At 52.0% G+C, this 16885-nt stretch overlaps 1 protein-coding gene across 1 annotated transcript in view; it reads left to right on the top strand.

The window, feature by feature from the left end:
- The window catches only part of Col20a1 (collagen type XX alpha 1 chain), a 29106-nt gene extending 20305 nt beyond the window's left edge, over window positions 1–8801 (top strand). The window contains exons 21-35 of the mRNA XM_038331935.1: window positions 1136–1278; window positions 1560–1669; window positions 1999–2157; window positions 2229–2306; window positions 2902–2988; window positions 3780–3833; window positions 5333–5428; window positions 5503–5556; window positions 5652–5705; window positions 6133–6186; window positions 7130–7201; window positions 7845–7880; window positions 7961–8027; window positions 8105–8275; window positions 8728–8801. Coding sequence (XP_038187863.1) covers window positions 1136–1278; window positions 1560–1669; window positions 1999–2157; window positions 2229–2306; window positions 2902–2988; window positions 3780–3833; window positions 5333–5428; window positions 5503–5556; window positions 5652–5705; window positions 6133–6186; window positions 7130–7201; window positions 7845–7880; window positions 7961–8027; window positions 8105–8275; window positions 8728–8801 — 1309 coding nt within the window. The remainder of the gene's footprint in view (window positions 1–1135; window positions 1279–1559; window positions 1670–1998; window positions 2158–2228; window positions 2307–2901; window positions 2989–3779; window positions 3834–5332; window positions 5429–5502; window positions 5557–5651; window positions 5706–6132; window positions 6187–7129; window positions 7202–7844; window positions 7881–7960; window positions 8028–8104; window positions 8276–8727) is intronic.
- Window positions 8802–16885: the final 8084 nt, after the last annotated feature.

Below are 16885 nucleotides of genomic sequence, written 5' to 3'. Positions count from 1 at the left end.
GATACTTGCTGTTCCTGTCTCTACTCTTACCACAGCCTAAACCAAAGCTGCCCACATTCCCAGTAGTGATTTCCCTTAATTGTTCCTTCCTGGAGCTCTCTCTCTCTCTATTTGCCTTCCTGAGACTCCAAAAGAGGGCGGGATAATTAACTAGCTTCCTCAGAGTGCTCACTTAGCTGCTGAGAGTAGAGGAATCCTTTCTTGTGGTGGAGGGGAGAGGCTGCCTGAGGGAGGCACTTGTGAGGCCCTGTGATTTATTTAGAGAATTGTAGTGTCGTTCTATGTGTGGCGGCACCTGGAATCCCAGAACTCAGGAGGCCAAGAAAGGATCAGTGTGAGTCGAATGCCAGCCCTGGCTATGTTGTGAGTTCCTGTCTCTAAGAAGAATGAACTATAGGATCATGACTGAGGTGGTATTTCTCTAGCTCTTGGCTTTTGTCCTAAGAGCAGACGAAGGTTAAATAGAAAGATTGCAGACTGGTAAGAATAGTCTTACTGAGTGACTCAAGACCCCATTCTTTGCCCTTCTTCTGCCCTTAGAGAGCCTAGATCAGCATGGGCATGGATTTCTCCACTGCCCAGTCTGATAATTCAGCATATATACTCAGTGGGAGCAGCTCTTGAGTCCCAGGACTGTTCCAGGAACCTTCCTTCCAGAGTCTCCTTGATCAGGCCCCTTTTAACCTACAGTGCCACTGAGCGTAAGGGGCTCAGCAGCCCTTGCACAGTGACTTCCACTGTAGCCTTGGCCTGGTTTTGGGGAGTAGAGGGTCTGTTGGACCAGAGGCCTGGGGACTTCTTCTTGAACACTAACAGTTTTGGGTAGGGGGATGCTCTGCTACACTCCCGTGTTCCTTATGGAGAAACCGAGACAGGAAGACCTGAGCTCAGTCCTCTAAAACCTGCTCCCATCCCGTCTCTCCAGTGATATCTACCTGTTCCCATCCCCTGTCTCTCCAGTGATATCTACCTGCTCCCATCCCCTGTATCTCCAGTGATATCTACCTGCTCCCATCCCCTGTATCTCCAGTGATATCTACCTGCTCCCATCCCCTGTATCTCCAGTGATATCTACCTGTTCCCATCCCCTGTATCTCCAGTGATATCTACCTGTTCCCATCCCCTGTCTCTCCAGTGATATCTACCCAGCAACTCTGCCACCAGAGCACACCATTGTCTTCCTTGTGCGCCTACTCCCTGAGACACCCCGAGAAGCCTTTGCGCTGTGGCAGATGATGGCCGAGGACTTCCAGCCCATCGTTGGGGTTCTGCTGGATGGTGACTCTGGGCCCCGTATCACCCTTGGTGGTTGGGAGGGATGGGGCCCCTGCTTATCTTCTTCATCTCAAGGCAATAAGGATGCCAGCCCCCGGCCAAACTGTGGGTTCCCCCAGGCAACTAGGCATGAAAGCCCATCTTCAGCCAGAGCATATATCCTGAATATCACCGTGTCTTTGTATTACGGGGGCCCTACTTGGACCTTGGGTCAGCCCTTTGTTCTGTCATTGCCAGTGTCTTCCCGCTTACCATTCTCTTCTGCTCCCTATCCTCCCTGGCAGCTGGCAGAAAGTCTCTGACTTACTTCAACCATGATCCCAGGGCAGCCTTGCAGGAGGTCACCTTTGACCTGCAGGATGCAAAGAAGGTTTTCTTCGGAAGCTTCCACAAGGTCCTGGGAACTGTCTGCCCGAGCCCTGCAGACCCTGACCCTCTGGCCTGGCCTTCCCTGCATGTGGTTGTCTCCCTTGAGAGTCAAACATTGATCCATCTAGGGCCTTTGACCCTGATGATTCTCTATTATGATTTTCCCTTCTTAATTTGGGTCAGAGAGCAAATTCTTCTCTTTGGGAGGCTCCTGCAGTAACTTCCCCTGGGGAAGCTGAGGCCCCAGTAGGTCCCAGAGTGGAATTGGGACCTGACCCCAGGCCCTATGTGCTGGACCCCTTTAATCTGGTTTTGACCTGGTGTGGGGTTGGAAACTCACTATGGTTTCTACAGGTCCACGTGGCTGTGGGCCACTCCAAAGTCAGACTTTACGTGGACTGTCGGAAGGTGGCTGAGCGGCCTATTGGGGATCCTGGCAGCCCTCCCACAGCTGGTTTCATCACGCTAGGGAGGCTAGCCAAGGCCAGAGGGCCACGGAGCAGCTCGGCCACGGTGAGTCTGGGCCTTGTCTCATGGGGCGGGTGGGCTCTGCCTATGAGGCTGATTTTCCCTCTGCTACACAGTTCCAGCTCCAGATGTTGCAAATCGTGTGCAGTGACACCTGGGCAGACAAGGACAAGTGCTGTGAGCTTCCTGCGTTGGTAGGTGGCAGCAAGGTCCTGGACACTGTCCCTTGGCCCTGTGAGAGAACCACTAAGGGCCAGAGTCTGTGAAGATGGCCTGTCTGGACCCTTGCTGAGAGAGATAAAAGCAGACTTTCTGGACGAGGTGGTCAGGGGCCCGAAGAGAACATGTGCAGGACATCCCATTTCCACCCATAACAGCTACGTGTCAATTAGAAGTCCCTGGTCAGCTCTAAGGAGAAGTTGTTCCCCCTTCGCTACAGGTCCAGGCGGAAGCTCATTCAGGGAGGCTGTGGAGCCATCCTAGGTCTGCTGGGGACTTAGCTATCCTCATTAGTCCCTTAAGGGCTCATGCTGAACTTGGCCATGCCAGGAGCCTGGGAGTAGAGCAGAAAAAAGGAGATATAGCACTCATGTGGGTATCCAGGAGGGGCACACTGAGCCTGCTGCACACACAGGATTTTGCAGCCTTCATTCTGACCTGCCCCACCTCTGGTGATGACTCTAGACGCTCCCTAGAGTCAGGTGTCCTTTGGACATGCTGAGTCTTACGATCAGATGAGATCCAGAGGGGAGGGGGGGTCCATTGAGAAAATGATTTCTTTTCTTCCAGAGGGATGGAGAGACATGCCCAGCCTTCCCTTCTTCCTGTGCCTGCTCATCTGAGACCCCTGGACCACCAGGGCCCCAAGGCCCTCCGGTGAGTCCAGTGTCTCCTTCCCTGGGTGTGACCAGGGACTTCTGCTGTCATTGGAGGAGGCAGAGTGGTTGATGGACCTCCCACACCACCTCACACAAGCTTTCAGGAAGCCAAGCCCACCAGCAGCCCTCCCCAGCCATGTTACACAGAGGACAGACTTCCTTATGTTTCTTCTATGGCCATCAGGCCCAGAAGCCCAGTCTGGCTAACCCCTCTGCACACTGGTTGAGCTTTTCTCTCTTGTATATGTCCTCCATCTGTGAGCAGATACTGGCCTTTCTCTGCCAGGAAATCAAGAGTTTCTTCAATATTCCTGACAGATTGAGCCCAGATCCCCCTGGTCTCCAGGACTGTGCTGGTGGTGGCTGGTGGGCTATGATATGGCAAACTGCGAACCATCGCCTTGCAGGCAGCTCTGCCCTGGGTACTGGTCCTCAGAGGATGGTCATACCTCTCTGGTCCTTTCTCTGCAAGCCCAAGGCTTCTGGCCAGTGGCAATGCTTCCCGAGTCAGAGGTCACAGTACACCTATCAAGGGCACTTACTTTGCACTTGGCTGTCCCCAGGCCTCATTGTATAAAGGCCCAGGGTGTGACCTCAGATCTGCCTGAATCTGGGTGCCCAGCAGTGAAGGGGAGGGCAGTAAGGACACCTTTGATGTTGGAGGATCCTGTTCCTCTCAGCAACACGGACAGGAGTCCAGAACTGAAGAAAGCTGGGTGTCGGCGGGGGACCTGAGTGGAACTGAGGATTATGATAGGGTTCTATTCAGTCCTGTCTGTATCTTTACAGGGCCTCCCTGGAAGGAACGGCACTCCAGGACAGCAGGGACACCCGGGGCCTAAGGTAGGTCTTGTGAAGTACAGGAGCTGTGTGCCTGATCTGACATGCAGCAGGAGGACCCTGCCTTTACCCACTGAGCCATCTTGCCAGCCCAGTCTGGTCCCTCTCCAGAATGTTGCTGGTTCTCTTTGCTGATTCACTGTGGACTGTAGAAATCGCTTGTCCCTAGACTGGGAAATACAGTTGGTGTTTTCATTGGAACCAAGTTCAGGTTAGAGCTGTATTTAGGAAGAAGTGGTATTGCAGAATTTGCATTTTCTCATCCAGGAGCATGGCGTCCTGTTTGTTGACAGGCTTGGGTTCATGCCTAAATATTGTTTCTTTTTGTTGCTAGCGAAAGTGGCCATCTTTGTTCTCATTACAGCTTCTCTTGTGGTTTATACACAGGCTCTTTCCCTGTTGGTTACTTTTGTATCCAAGCTTCTTACATGTCTTATTTGTGGTATATTTTATAATCCATGTTTTTTAGATTCACATAAGATCACCTACATAGTTACTTTTTCTTCTCCTGCCCAATGTTTACAACTCTGGTTTCTTTTTCTTACTTGGCAAGTAATTCAGAACTCTGTCAAATGGTATCATGTGATAGTACAGATGTCTTGGCTTAATAGTAATTAATTAAATGCAGCGCCAATTCAGATACTAAAACAGATATTCATTTTCATGTGATAACAAGATTCCTTTAATCCTAATTTATTTGAACTTAGAAAAAACAAATCAAACAGACAGTAAATAAAATGTGTATTATTTGTTCAGTGGTTATGGACATGATCAAGCAATTTTCTTCTTGAAGCAACTTACTATTAATTTTGTTGTTTCCCCACATGCTAAGTACTCTTGCATCATTACGAAGCCAGCATGGTGATAGCCCTCACCACTGTTTAGTATGTGGCACTGCTCTGTATGCCAGAGTTTTATTTATAGTTGTGCATTAATAAGACTGAGCAGTTTGCTGTATCCTATTTGGAACACTGATTTGCTTAATAAAAAAAAAACAATTTGGAAGTATTTCCCCTTAAGCTCAGTTTAAATATGTCTGGTGTCACCATCCCTTAGAGCTTGGATATCTAGTGAGAACTGAGTTTGGTGTTTGGGCGTCAGAGCTTAAGAAGATGCCCCTTTTGGCCCCATGTGGCAGCCCACTAAGTTCCTTCTCTCCTCTCGGTGATTTCTGGGCACATTTCCTCTCCAAGTCCCATTGAAACCAGAGCAGATAGGAGAACTGAATAGGGGTGTGGCAGAGGAACTGGCTTCAAATCCTGACTCAATTTTGGCTTGTTTGTGGCTCTGGATAAGTGGCCAGGGGGCTGACTGTGCCCTACAGACAGGGTCCCAGCAGGATCCATTCAGGGTAGGCACAAGGGGACTTTTCTTCTCCGGTGACGGTACCTGTGGCCTACTATGAAAACCACAGGGTGGTGGACAGTGCTGAGGGCAGGTAGTGAGTACGAAGGGACAGGGACATGCCTTCTCGGTCCTTCCATTGCTTCCTGTGTCTCCAGGGAGAGCCAGGACCACCTGGACAGACAGGACCCGAAGGCCCTGGAGGTCAGCAGGGGTCACCGGGGACCCAGGGTCGCACAGTCCAGGGACCCATGGTAGGTACTACTCTGTACCCATCCTCTTCTGCTTCGTCTCTTCTCCCTGTCTCTCAGCTCATCTTCTCCTCCAGGGTCCCCCAGGAGTCAAAGGGGAGAAGGGAGATCATGGACTCCCGGGCTTGCAGGTAACGGGTCAGGGTGACGGCGGGGATATGGGTAGGACTCTCTTCTACATATGATGTTGGTCCCTGCCTGGTGGACTATCTTTGTTCCCTTCCAGGGCCTCTCTGGCCAGCAAGGCATTCCTGGGAAAACTGGCCTACAGGGACCAAAGGTACTGGCTCCAGGTCCGGGATGATGTGTGGGAGAGAGTGGGCCCAGGCAGAGTCTTAGAGAAAAAGGCTATGGGGATCGAGGAGGTGGAAAGCCTTCTTCCTCCACCTGGGGTTGCGTTTTCCCTGCTCCCTAAGGTCTGGCTAGGAAGAAAGCTATTTCAGCCCACACTAAGGATAAATGGTGTCGCCCTGGGGTGGGGTGAAGGGAGGCAGCTCCTCTAATCAGAGCTGGGGCAACTGTACATCCCAGCTTTTCAGGGTGGGTCACCTTCTAGGGACAGTACTGGCTTGGACCCAAGGGGCATCACATTTGTAGGAGAGAACTACCAGTGAGAAGAGTGTATCAGCGGCTTCTGGGGTGGGCACCATAAAAGACAAGGACGGATATAAGCCCCCATCTCAGTTTTTCCCTCCTCTGCCCACCAGGGGATGAGGGGACTGGAGGGACCTGCTGGCCTGCCTGGACCACCTGGCCCCAGGGTAGGCTCTGCCCGGACTCCTCGAGGCTCCCTGGAGCTGGACAGCTGGTTTGGGAAAAAGGCACTGAACGCTGAACGTCACCTGCTACTGTACACTTTAGAGGAGGGATTTGTTCCTGCTGTGGCCTTCCATGGGGCTCTGCTGCCGTCTGAGTGTCTGTACCTAAGAGCACCACAACTCTACCCTAGAAAAGACCTTTGCCCCTGGAGCAGGTTCTTAGGGGAATAGACCCTGTAAAGGCCCAATCGTATCTAACTTTCCAGGGCAGGAGTGTCAGGACTCCTGACTGGGCCTGGTCCGGGTAGGCGGCTAGCCCGTAGACCAGCTAGACAGTGATGATGTTCCTACAGCTGTTCCAGCATCAGGGACATCAAAGGCAGCCCTGTGACTCTGCAGAAAAGCTGGAGCTTTCTCACCTTGAGAAGACTCCTTCCTCAATCCCAGGGGTTCTTCACCCTGAGCTTTGTACCCAGTGAACCTCTGAGAGGGTACCTCAGGCTGGCAGCTGAGACTTACGGGGATATACTGCAAGGACTACTCTCCGGGGTTGGGGGGAGCCCACTGTGTTTCCACCAGAGCCTGTTGGAGGCATCTCAGTGCACCATAAACACTAGTGGACAGCTGGGTGAGGGGTGGGTGGTCTACCCTGGATGCTGAGTGAGGGTCGGAATGTCTGTACTAAGTACCGAACAGAGGTAGGGTTTGTTCTGGGTGCTGGAGACGGGGCTGGAGGGATCTGCCCTTAGCTCTGAATAAAGATTAATGTTTTGTCAGAGACACTGGTTTGGGGACAGGACCTGGAACATGATGGAGAGAAGGGGGCAAGGTCTGAGAGTAGCTAGGGTTAACTTTGCGGGACAATGGGACCCTGGATATCAAACCAGGTCTGGGGAAGGGAACAGACTCCTTGGGACCTAAACTCTGATAGCTGCATTTTTTGCAGGGGTTCCAGGGTTCGGCAGGGACCAGAGGCACCAATGGGGAGCGAGGACCCCCAGGGGCAGTGGGGCCCACAGTAAGTACCCCCTACCTTCCAGCAAGGCAGCCAAGTGACGGGGATGGTGCAAGCGCAGGTTCAGGGGCTCCATGATTGAAGATCTGCGGGTCCAGAGCTTCTCCTAGCTTCCGTGGGGGTACAGAATTGGAAGGAGGCAGCAGCTGACTTTGGGGGATCTAGCTCCCTGGGAGGCCACCACCTTAGCCTTCAATCAGGAGGAATAAGGTTCCAGCAGCTCAGGGCCCCTTACTTAAGAGGGCTCCGTAGTGTGGGCATGATGTAAAGGAAGAAGCAGGATGCGTAGGAGTTCTTGGCCCAGGCCTGCCTCCGGGCCAAGGGAGAGTCTGTTCTCAAGGCAGCGTTCCAGCTGTTTGGAGCCTCTGCTCGCATCCCCGCCCCGCCCCAGCACAAAATGTACAGCTGGAGATAGGTTCTCTGCAGATCACTCTAGATCCCCCTTGGAGCCGTTCCTGATGTGGATGCCCAGCTTCACTTGCTCACTCTGGGCTGGAGCTGAGGACATACATTCCTAGACCTTGGTAGCTGGGTTGGGACCTTGGCACCGCATCAGGGTGGAGTCAAGATTGCCACATGTTGCCATGCCTGCAGCGTGGTCTTGTCTCCACGCTGATAGCTCTTTTCCTTTACCCCCCTGCCACAGGGCCTACCGGGGTCCAAAGGTGAACGAGGAGAGAAGGTGGGTGATGGCCGTATTCCAGACACTGGGACTCCCTATTGGCACCAGCCATGGGCACCAAAGCCATGTCCTCCTTTCAGGGAGAACCACAGTCCCTTGCCACCATCTTCCAGCTGGTGAGCCAGGCCTGCGAGTCAGCCATACAGAGTGAGTGACGCCCACCCTGCCCTGCCTCATCCTCACTGGCCAGGCTGGTTCCCAGCGAATGTCTTCTTCTTCTCCAGCACATGTGATGAAGCTGAATTCCTTCCTCCATGAGAATGCCCGGCCCCCAATGCCCTTCATGGTGGAGACAGCAAAGCCAGGCAGACCTGGGTCTATAGAGTCTCCCGGATCACATAACGAGGATCTACTTCGTGGAGACGGGGGACATGTCCACCATCCCGAGGACCAAAGTAACAGGCTTTCTGCTCTTGGGAGGGATTCTAGAAGTAGACAGTGGCTGGTTCCCTGCTCACGCAAGTGTGTGTGTGCATGTGTGTGTGTGCACGCGAGTGTGTGTGCGCGTGTGCATGTGTGTGTTTCCTCCTTGTCAATCCCTTTACCCCAAAGTTGTCTTAATGAACCAGGAACAGCCTGGGATACCCTCAGGTGACCCCACCTCCAGGTGACCCCACCTCATTTAGAAGTAAAAATCGCTTCTCTGGCCTCTGAACCCACACTAAGGTACTTGCTTGGGGCTCAAAGACCTAATGTACTTCTGTCCTGGGTACTCAGCCTTTGGCCAAGGGCTGAGCCTCACGCTTATCCTGAGAGGACCCAGCTTCCCTCTGGACAGACAGGGCAGAGAGCAGGAAGCTGAAGCTGCTACATTCCCTGATCCTGCAACATCTCCCTTTCCTCTCAGGTGAGCCTGCAGCCATCAGCCACACAGGCAGCCCTGGACTGCAGGAAGGAAAGATCCCAGGATCCTTGGAGTGAGCAGGTGAATTTCTGTCATCATGCCAGCCATGGAGCAAGAAGGAGGAACAGCCCGAGTAGAGGATACCTGGTGGGGCTGCACAGTGAGAGGGCGGGAGATGGTGCTGGCTCCGTCTCAGAAGCACTGGCCTTGAGAGTGGGGTGGAGCGGGCATCTGTGAAACTGGTTGCCCTGCAGACTCTCACTGGGCCAGCGAGTGTGGAGGAGCAATAGGGTAGAGCAGAGGTTTGAGCTGCAGGAGTGTGGGTGCTCATGGACCTGGGAGGAGGGATTACAGAGACTAGAACTCAGAAAGGCACTCCGGTGAGCACCTGGCCAGGTGAGTGCTCCTGAGGTCTGAGACAGTGCTGTTGGGGTTCTGACTGTGGGTGATACCGTTGAGACTAGGGGGCAGGGGGCAGCACCAGATGGCCCCTTCCTTTCCTCCGGATGTCCGCAGCAAGCTTTCTGTGTGCAACCCTGCCTGAGGAGGTGTTTCCGGGCACACATGTGGAAGATAGGGTACAGTGAACACAGGTGGGCATGAATACAGATAAACACAGGTGAGTTCTGTGAACACAAGCACAGGTGAAGGCAATGAGCGCAGGTGGCACAGATGGATCCACATGGGTTCCGATGAGTGCAGCAGCATTGTCCTCAAGAAGGTGATGGTGCTGGAGGCATCTGGGAGCAGACTCAGCAGGCACAAGGACTCGGGGTGCTGGGGTACATGTCTGATGGAAAGTGGGTGGCAGAGGGGAGTGGGGAGCCATCAAATGGACAAACTAGAGGATTAGGTGAGTACAACAGCCTTGTCCCTGCTCAGGAGACTGCAGAACAACTCACAGCTCTGCTCTGTTCCTACGTCACAACACAAGCCTGTGTGTAGGGACCTCAAGTTCTGTCTCTCTGGGGTAGCCTGCACTCACTGTACCAGGAGGGTGGGTCGCAGTCTCCTAGGCTACAGTCCAGCTGTGTCTGCTCTTCTCTCCTGCCAGGACCTCCCCTCTGCCACTTCAAATCAACACTATCATCCATATCTTTCGTCTCAACACTAAGAACGGCTGTGTCCTCAAGGGACAGAGAGGGAAACCAAAGGAAGACCCTGAAGCAGCGGGAGTTGGAAGGGAGAAAGGTGGTGCCTCTCAAGTCCCTTCTTTGTACACGTCAAAGTTCAGATAAACCTCTGCTTGCTCATCAGCCCGTGTGAGGTGTCTGTCTAGTCACTGCTGAGAGCTGTCCCCACCACTCCAGTTACTGCTCATCTAAGATTCTACAGAACTCTTGGGCCTCCTCAAAGCCCAGACTCCTTCATCTGGGCCTCATCAAGGCTTAGCCTGGATCCTGTACTGACCCCTTCTCGTTCTCCACCCAAGGCAGTGGATGAGTGCCTGCTCATCTTCACCCTATTAGGACACAAACCTGCTCATGACTTCCATGTCTTAGGGCTCCTTGTCAAGTCAGGGGTAAAATCCAGACCTCCCGCCAACTGTAGAGCATAGCAAGCTGTCTATGATGGCTACCTCTGGGCCATATCCGCTTGGCTCTTTCCAGGACTCTATCCCGACAGCATCTCTCCCCCAGAACAGTGTCCCCACTTCAGCCCCACTGTCTCTTTTGGTCCCCTGTGCCTCTGGGTTCGAGCAAACCCATCTGCCCTCTTGCCCCTGTCCTCCGTCTAAGAATCCAGATTCTCTTTGCTTCCCTCAGTCTCTGTGTTTGACTCCTCGTATCTGCAGTCTCTCGTCTTCAGGGTCTCAGAGCAAACTGTCCCCTAAAAGCACCTCAGCTCTGGGTCTCCCACCACCCTCAGAGAGAGCATGTAAGCCTTCTCTCTTACCCCATCGTGCCAGACAAGGGTCTGGAATGGCATGGATTCATGTCACCCGTATTCCCAATCCTGGCCCAACTGAGTCGGAGGAGACTTCTATGTTCTTTTTAAACAAATATTAAGTAATTGGGCCACTGCTTCCATCTGTGTAGCTAGGCAAGGAAAGTCCAGAAACAAAGGGTTAAAAACAATCACTGGGGGAAGGGTAAAATCTTTAACAAGGAACAAGAGATGTTTGACACTGACCGAAGGAATAGTACCACAACTCAATGTGTGTGGGTACATGTGTGGGCATATGTGGGCACACATGTACATGCGTGTATTAATGCCTGCATACGTATCTGTCTCTGTGCCCATATGTATTATCTGTATATGCATGCACATCTGTGTGTGCACGTGTTTCTATGCAATGTTGTGTGCACACGTTTCCCTGTCCCTCTGCATGTGTTTCCATATGTGCATGCATGTCTTTGTATGTGCAGGTGTCACTGTATGTATATATGTGTTTTCACATGTGTGCAACACTGGTTCTCAAGAAGCTGTTATAAGGCAATGGATAGTTTCCTCCTGGACTTGCACACATGCACATACATTCTAAAACACATATATACATGTACATATATGTACATTCACACTCCAATCATGAACAGCATTGTTAGGCAGGTTTAGGACATGTCCTGACAAGGAAGAGGAAGAAGCTGAGGTTAAAAAACATGAAGACAAATGAATAAAGAGAGACTTGTGTTTTCTTTGGTCTATTAATTTTTAAAACTCATGAGGTACCACGGAGGAGAGGAAGGATATTAATAACACGAAGCCCAAAATAACAGGAATAAATGAAGGAAGACCAACTGGAAGGATTGTGTATAAAAATGAAACAGAAACCAAGTCAGCAGGAGACATAGTGAGCCGAGAGCGCTGCAGGATCAGAGAAGTGTCCTGCAGCTCAGATCAGCAGAGATGCAGGGAACCTGGATGGCAGCAGCCTCATGACGAAGCCCGGAGGGAAGAGGCATGATAGATGGAGCACTGGTATTTGGAGGTGACAATGCTTTGAAAATCTGAGCATCAGAGAAAGGCGTCCAATCTCAGACTGATGGCAGGGCTGTGAGCGCCCGTGAGAGGGTTGTGAAATATGTCCTCCGTTCATACAACACGATGCAAAGGCAGTGGGAACAGCCATCAGGAAATCCTTCCTGGGGAGACCCTACAACCCAAACTGCAGACAATAAGAATCTGAGGCAGCAGTGAGGTGGGAGGGCCAAGAGGGGAAAAGCCAAATTTCATATCAAGGATTAGGACAAAGGATATTTCAAAGACCACAATGCTTCCAGGTGTAACACACAGAACTGCTCTGAAGTTCACAGGAAGAAACTTTTGTTGGGAGTCCAGCAGACACGTGGAGGCCTCTGCAAAGGAGTGGGAACACTTTGAACAGAGGGACAGCGGTCACAGCAATGGTCTAAACTAAGATCATTCTAGATTATTCTATTGAACTGCTGCCAAGGGCAGCAGGGTGGTGGGCTGTCAGGAGATGGAGGCATAGTGATGTTTCTGATCAATACAGAAAGCTTTTGAAGCACAGGTATTTACTATAAGCAAGGAGCAGCTTCTAGAACAAGAACCAACAAAGTAGGTGTCCAAAGTGGCTGATAGATTAAGCTTTCCTCTGTGGAGGGGATAGAACATATTAAACAATAATCTCCCAGTGTGGCAGAAATTGATGCTTCACTGAAGGGAAGAGGCGCTCTCCGAATTCCATTGAAACACAAGACTTGGCGTTCTAGTTGATTTCTCACTTGTTGGGGAATATGCTGCTAACCCAGTCCTGAATTTTGTCACACGTGTTTTCAGCGTGGCAAGGGCTCATGGTCCGGCTTGACCAGAGTAAGCATGCTTTCTGCTGTTGAGAGAAGGTTCTAGAAACGCTAGCCTGGCCCATCTGGAAACAATGGTGTTCAAGTCTTCTCTAGACTTGTGTATTTTCCCAATAGAAACACGTAATATATTTTTAAGTTATTATAATTATCATTAGTGTGCGTGTGTGTGTGCGCATGTGTGTGTGTGTGTGTGTGTGTGCGCGCACATGTGCACGTGCATGTGCCTGTGACTTGTGGGGGCAGGAGGTTGATTCCTATTGCTCCCCGTCTTATCTTTTGAGATATGGGTACTCACTGAAACTGGAGCTTGCCATTTGCCCTGGCTGCCAGCCTGAGGGGAATGCAGGAAATGTTTGAAGGGTTTATATAGGTGGCTGCCACCACTCTCAGCTTTTACATGGGTGCTGGAGATCTGAACACAGGTATTCATGGTTACATGGCAAATACTTCATCCACTGAGCAGCCTTCCCAGCCCTAGATATGCTTTTTTGTTGGTGGTGGTGGATTATTAAAGATGAAGTCTCACATAACCCAGATTTTCCTCATACTCAAAATGTAGTTGAGGGAGACCTTGAACCCCTCATCCTCGTACATCTCCCTCCTAACGTTAGGATAAAAAACAGGTTTGCAGACCATAACCCCTCCACAGCAGCACTTCTCACACAGTGACAAACGGGGCCAACTCAAACGTCCACTGCAAGGAAAATGGGTGGATAAAAATGGCGTAGTAGCCACACCGTGAGCACATGAGAACTGGCTGTCACGGTAAACAGATGAAACCTCAGCAGGCTGAGGCCCACAGGACGGAACCCACACAAGCTAGACACAGAAATGGATACACTCTACGCAGAGTGGTAACTTCTGGGTACTGGGGACACAGGCAATTACAGCCAGAAAGAAAGTATGCAGACATGATGATTGCCTGTGTATCCTATCTGTGCGTCACCCGTGAGGCCAGCAAATAGCAAGAAATGTCAGGCAGGGATTAAAGTAATGGAAACGCCTAGCTGCAAACAGCGAGAGTAAACAGCACGTCCGAGTGGAAAGTGTTTTTTTAAATCATCGAAATCCCAGCACAAACCCCAGAGCCTGACAGTTCCACCCTTCCCCCTTGGTACTGTGTCCTGAGCGGTGTGCTTCCAGCTATGGGTCAGCAAACCAATCTGCAGAGCGGCAACTGGCATTTTTCTACTGATTGAAACAGGAGAGATGAGAATCAAGCAGCAGGAGCCCAGGAGTGTTCTCGTGTAGCTTTTGTAAAAACCTGTGTGCACACCATGGACACATACCAGGGATCCCGTTTTCCCCCAAAGGTCAGGACAATTCCAGGACCAGTCAGTGGCTTTGTGCCAATGGATCTCAATCTGTATGGGTGGCAGTAGGCCCAGAGTATAAAACGCTGGACTCTCGGATGTTTCTAGAGGACATGCACCAGTGCCCAAGAGCTATAGCAGCAGTGGGGTCACTTCCACCCTACCAGATGAGTGATCTATTGGCTCTGCACCCAAATCTTAGTTTACTGGGGAGACAAGGGACTCCCCTAGTAGATGGCATGGCAGGAAAGGTGTCCGCTGCAATTACCAAGAAGACGTTATGCTAGGAGTAGGGGACACCAGGGCCATCAGTGGAGAAAGGGATGACTCACAGGTGTTCCCGTCAGGAGCCCAGAGCCTGGGGCAGTCTGGACACTTCCTCAGCCTCCGGGCTACAAAGGGGTTGCCTTTGCTTTTGTGGCTGGCTCTGGTGTAAGTTCTGTACGGAATAGGTGCTATGGTCAACGGCCCATCAGCCGTGAAGGTGGGAGGCTGCAAGCAAGCCGAGCCCTGGAGATTGTTCGGCCATGGAAGCAGCAGCCTTGAGTGTGATAAGCCCCCAACATGTTCAGACAGCATAGCATACAGAAATCAAAGAAGCACGTTAACAACACAGAGAGAAACGACAACACATGCCCACAGACATGAACACAGGAACTTGATCAACAGCACTTTGACTGAGACTTGGAAATGAGGGCAGGGCTGCACACGGAAGGGAAGACACCACAACTCAGTTTATTCAGACAGAAACAGCAACTAAGAACCAACAAGCACACAACAGCCATAAGTCTAGTGCACACAGCACAGCAGGTGAGCCTTGGCCACACAAGTGAAAGAAGCCGTAGGGCATCTCGGACACATGATGACCAGGACTCACGTTTGAGTTGATGCTGTCCGTGGGAAGGGGAGGAATGGGGGGCTGGGAGCTTTGGGGAGATAACGTCCACATATCAGAGGGACTAGGACCATGCTAATTTTTAAAGCTCACTGGCCCAAAGGCCTCAGACCAAGCATTCTACCCTAACTGAACTTCATCTTGACCAGAGAGCAACACGGGAAGCAGGCAGACAAAAGGACAGCTGAGTGGGATGGGGAGAACACAGTGCTTTATTTTCCTTTCCTGTCTTCAGGGTGCCAGTGGGATTCGCTTTTTCTGACCCAGAAGAAACAGCACAGCAGCCCTCTCTGTACAGTGTGCCGCTGTGGCTTTGCCCTGATCGCTACCGCTGCTTGCAAATCTTGAGGTTGGAACCGTGTATACAGCAGGTGGAACTCCTCTGGCAGGTGTCTGCCGTCTTCCTCACTGAGGTTTGTGTTCCCCTTGGCTCCCAGTTCTGGAACAAATTTCCCCACCAGGGTTATCTTGCAACACCCTGAGGGCTCCAGTGTGGGACTAGCAACCCAGACAGCCACCAGAGCAAGGACAGATTGAAACATAGCAGATGGGGTTCCTGATGTCTGTAGGACTCTAGGGGAGGCCTAGAACATCCAGAGTACAGAACCCAGGCCTCTGCACGCCCTTCCTGTACACACGAATGTCCTGAGGCCTCCAGCTCAGGGTTCCTTTCCCAGCGGCACCCTGGGATGCCTGGCAGGTTTGCCCACAGGTATGGGTAAAGACAGCGCTGGCCTTCTGGCATACCTCCGTCCTGATATCATTCAGCTGAGATGGGCAAGTTGTCCCACGGAGGTGGCAGCTGTACCTCCTGGGAGCTTAGTGTGTTGGTTCCAGACTTCATTAAGTTCTTCTTTCATTTCTTCAGTCCTCAGAACTATCCAAACAATCCAGCTTCAGGGCCTAGGACAAGCTGGCTGAGGGTGCAGGGCCCAGCTCTGCCAAGCCCACCTGGCTGTTGGGGACAGCAGAGCAGCGACCAGGGCACAGGATGATTTATTGGGTGTCTCCCACACTCTGCCATTCACCCAGTGGAATCTCACAGGGGTGGGCACAGCAGGTGCTTCTCCCATCCCATCACTGGGGATTTTCCAGGTTGCCTGGTGCTATCTTGGGAAGGGGAGGAGGAGCCCTACAACCTAAGTGCAAGGCAGACTGGGTGAGGCACCCATAACCCTTGGCATATGGCCCTCAGGATGATGGATCAGAGAGTCTACTTTGCTTAGAACCCTCTTGGCAGCTCGCCCTATTCCACAACATGGAAGGGGCTTCCCATTATTCCTGCTTGCCTTGAGAGTCCCAGGTCTCTCGTACAAGATGTGCTCAAGCAAGCTGTGGCCTCACCACAGGACCAGGATGAGAAGTTCTACCTTCAGTCTTTTATCCCAGAGAGGAAGAAACATGCAGGGACATCAACAAAGATCCATGAGGGGACCTACAGCCCAGGACCTGGACATGATTTGGCTCCCTTGCAACCCTGAGACTCCCAATGCTCTTGCCCTCCTAGGGTTGCGAGTCCCTAGGAGGCACTCACTATAGAACCCTTGTGACCCTGAGCTGAATGCAGGCCTCCCATGGGGCTTCAGCCTTGCTACCTTAGTTCTGTGAGTGGGGGCCATCCACACGGCACAGAGCTTGGCTTCTTAACAATTCGCCCCAATCTAAACGAAACCGAACTTGCCTGGGCTCAGCTCTGACACCCGTGAGTCAGAGAGCAGCCAAGTCTGTAGGGTTGATGGGGGCACATCATGGGGCAGGGAGAGGGGATGTGGTCAGCAGGGGCACAGTGGGAGTTTCCTGGGTCAGATGAATCCCCCGAGATGAGGGGCTCTGGTTGCTGATGAGGAATGAATTCGTGTGGCCACACAGGACGACAGAGACCAACACTGGATCAGTCTCTGAGACACAAATGAGTGTGTGCTGTCTGCAGGCCAGGAGGTGATTCTCACCTGCTCTGGAGAAATTTTAATGGGGGCTCAGACTGTAACTCTGCCCTGTGCCAGCCCTCAGTTTCTCTAACCAGGCCCGTGGCTGGATTAGAACCAGTGCCAGCTTCTGGCTCCCGAGAAGCAGCATCTCTTCCCTAGGTTTTCATGGCAGGTTTGGAAGATGGGGTAACTGACAAGTGGCATGGCCCTACAGAGACCAGGGAGCCGGGCCAAGCGGGCCTGTCCATTACTGTGTCT

This window comes from Arvicola amphibius, chromosome 5 (genome assembly GCF_903992535.2).
Source record: "Arvicola amphibius chromosome 5, mArvAmp1.2, whole genome shotgun sequence".
Taxonomy (NCBI): domain Eukaryota; kingdom Metazoa; phylum Chordata; class Mammalia; order Rodentia; family Cricetidae; genus Arvicola; species Arvicola amphibius.
This window is presented reverse-complemented; position numbering and strand designations above follow the sequence as displayed.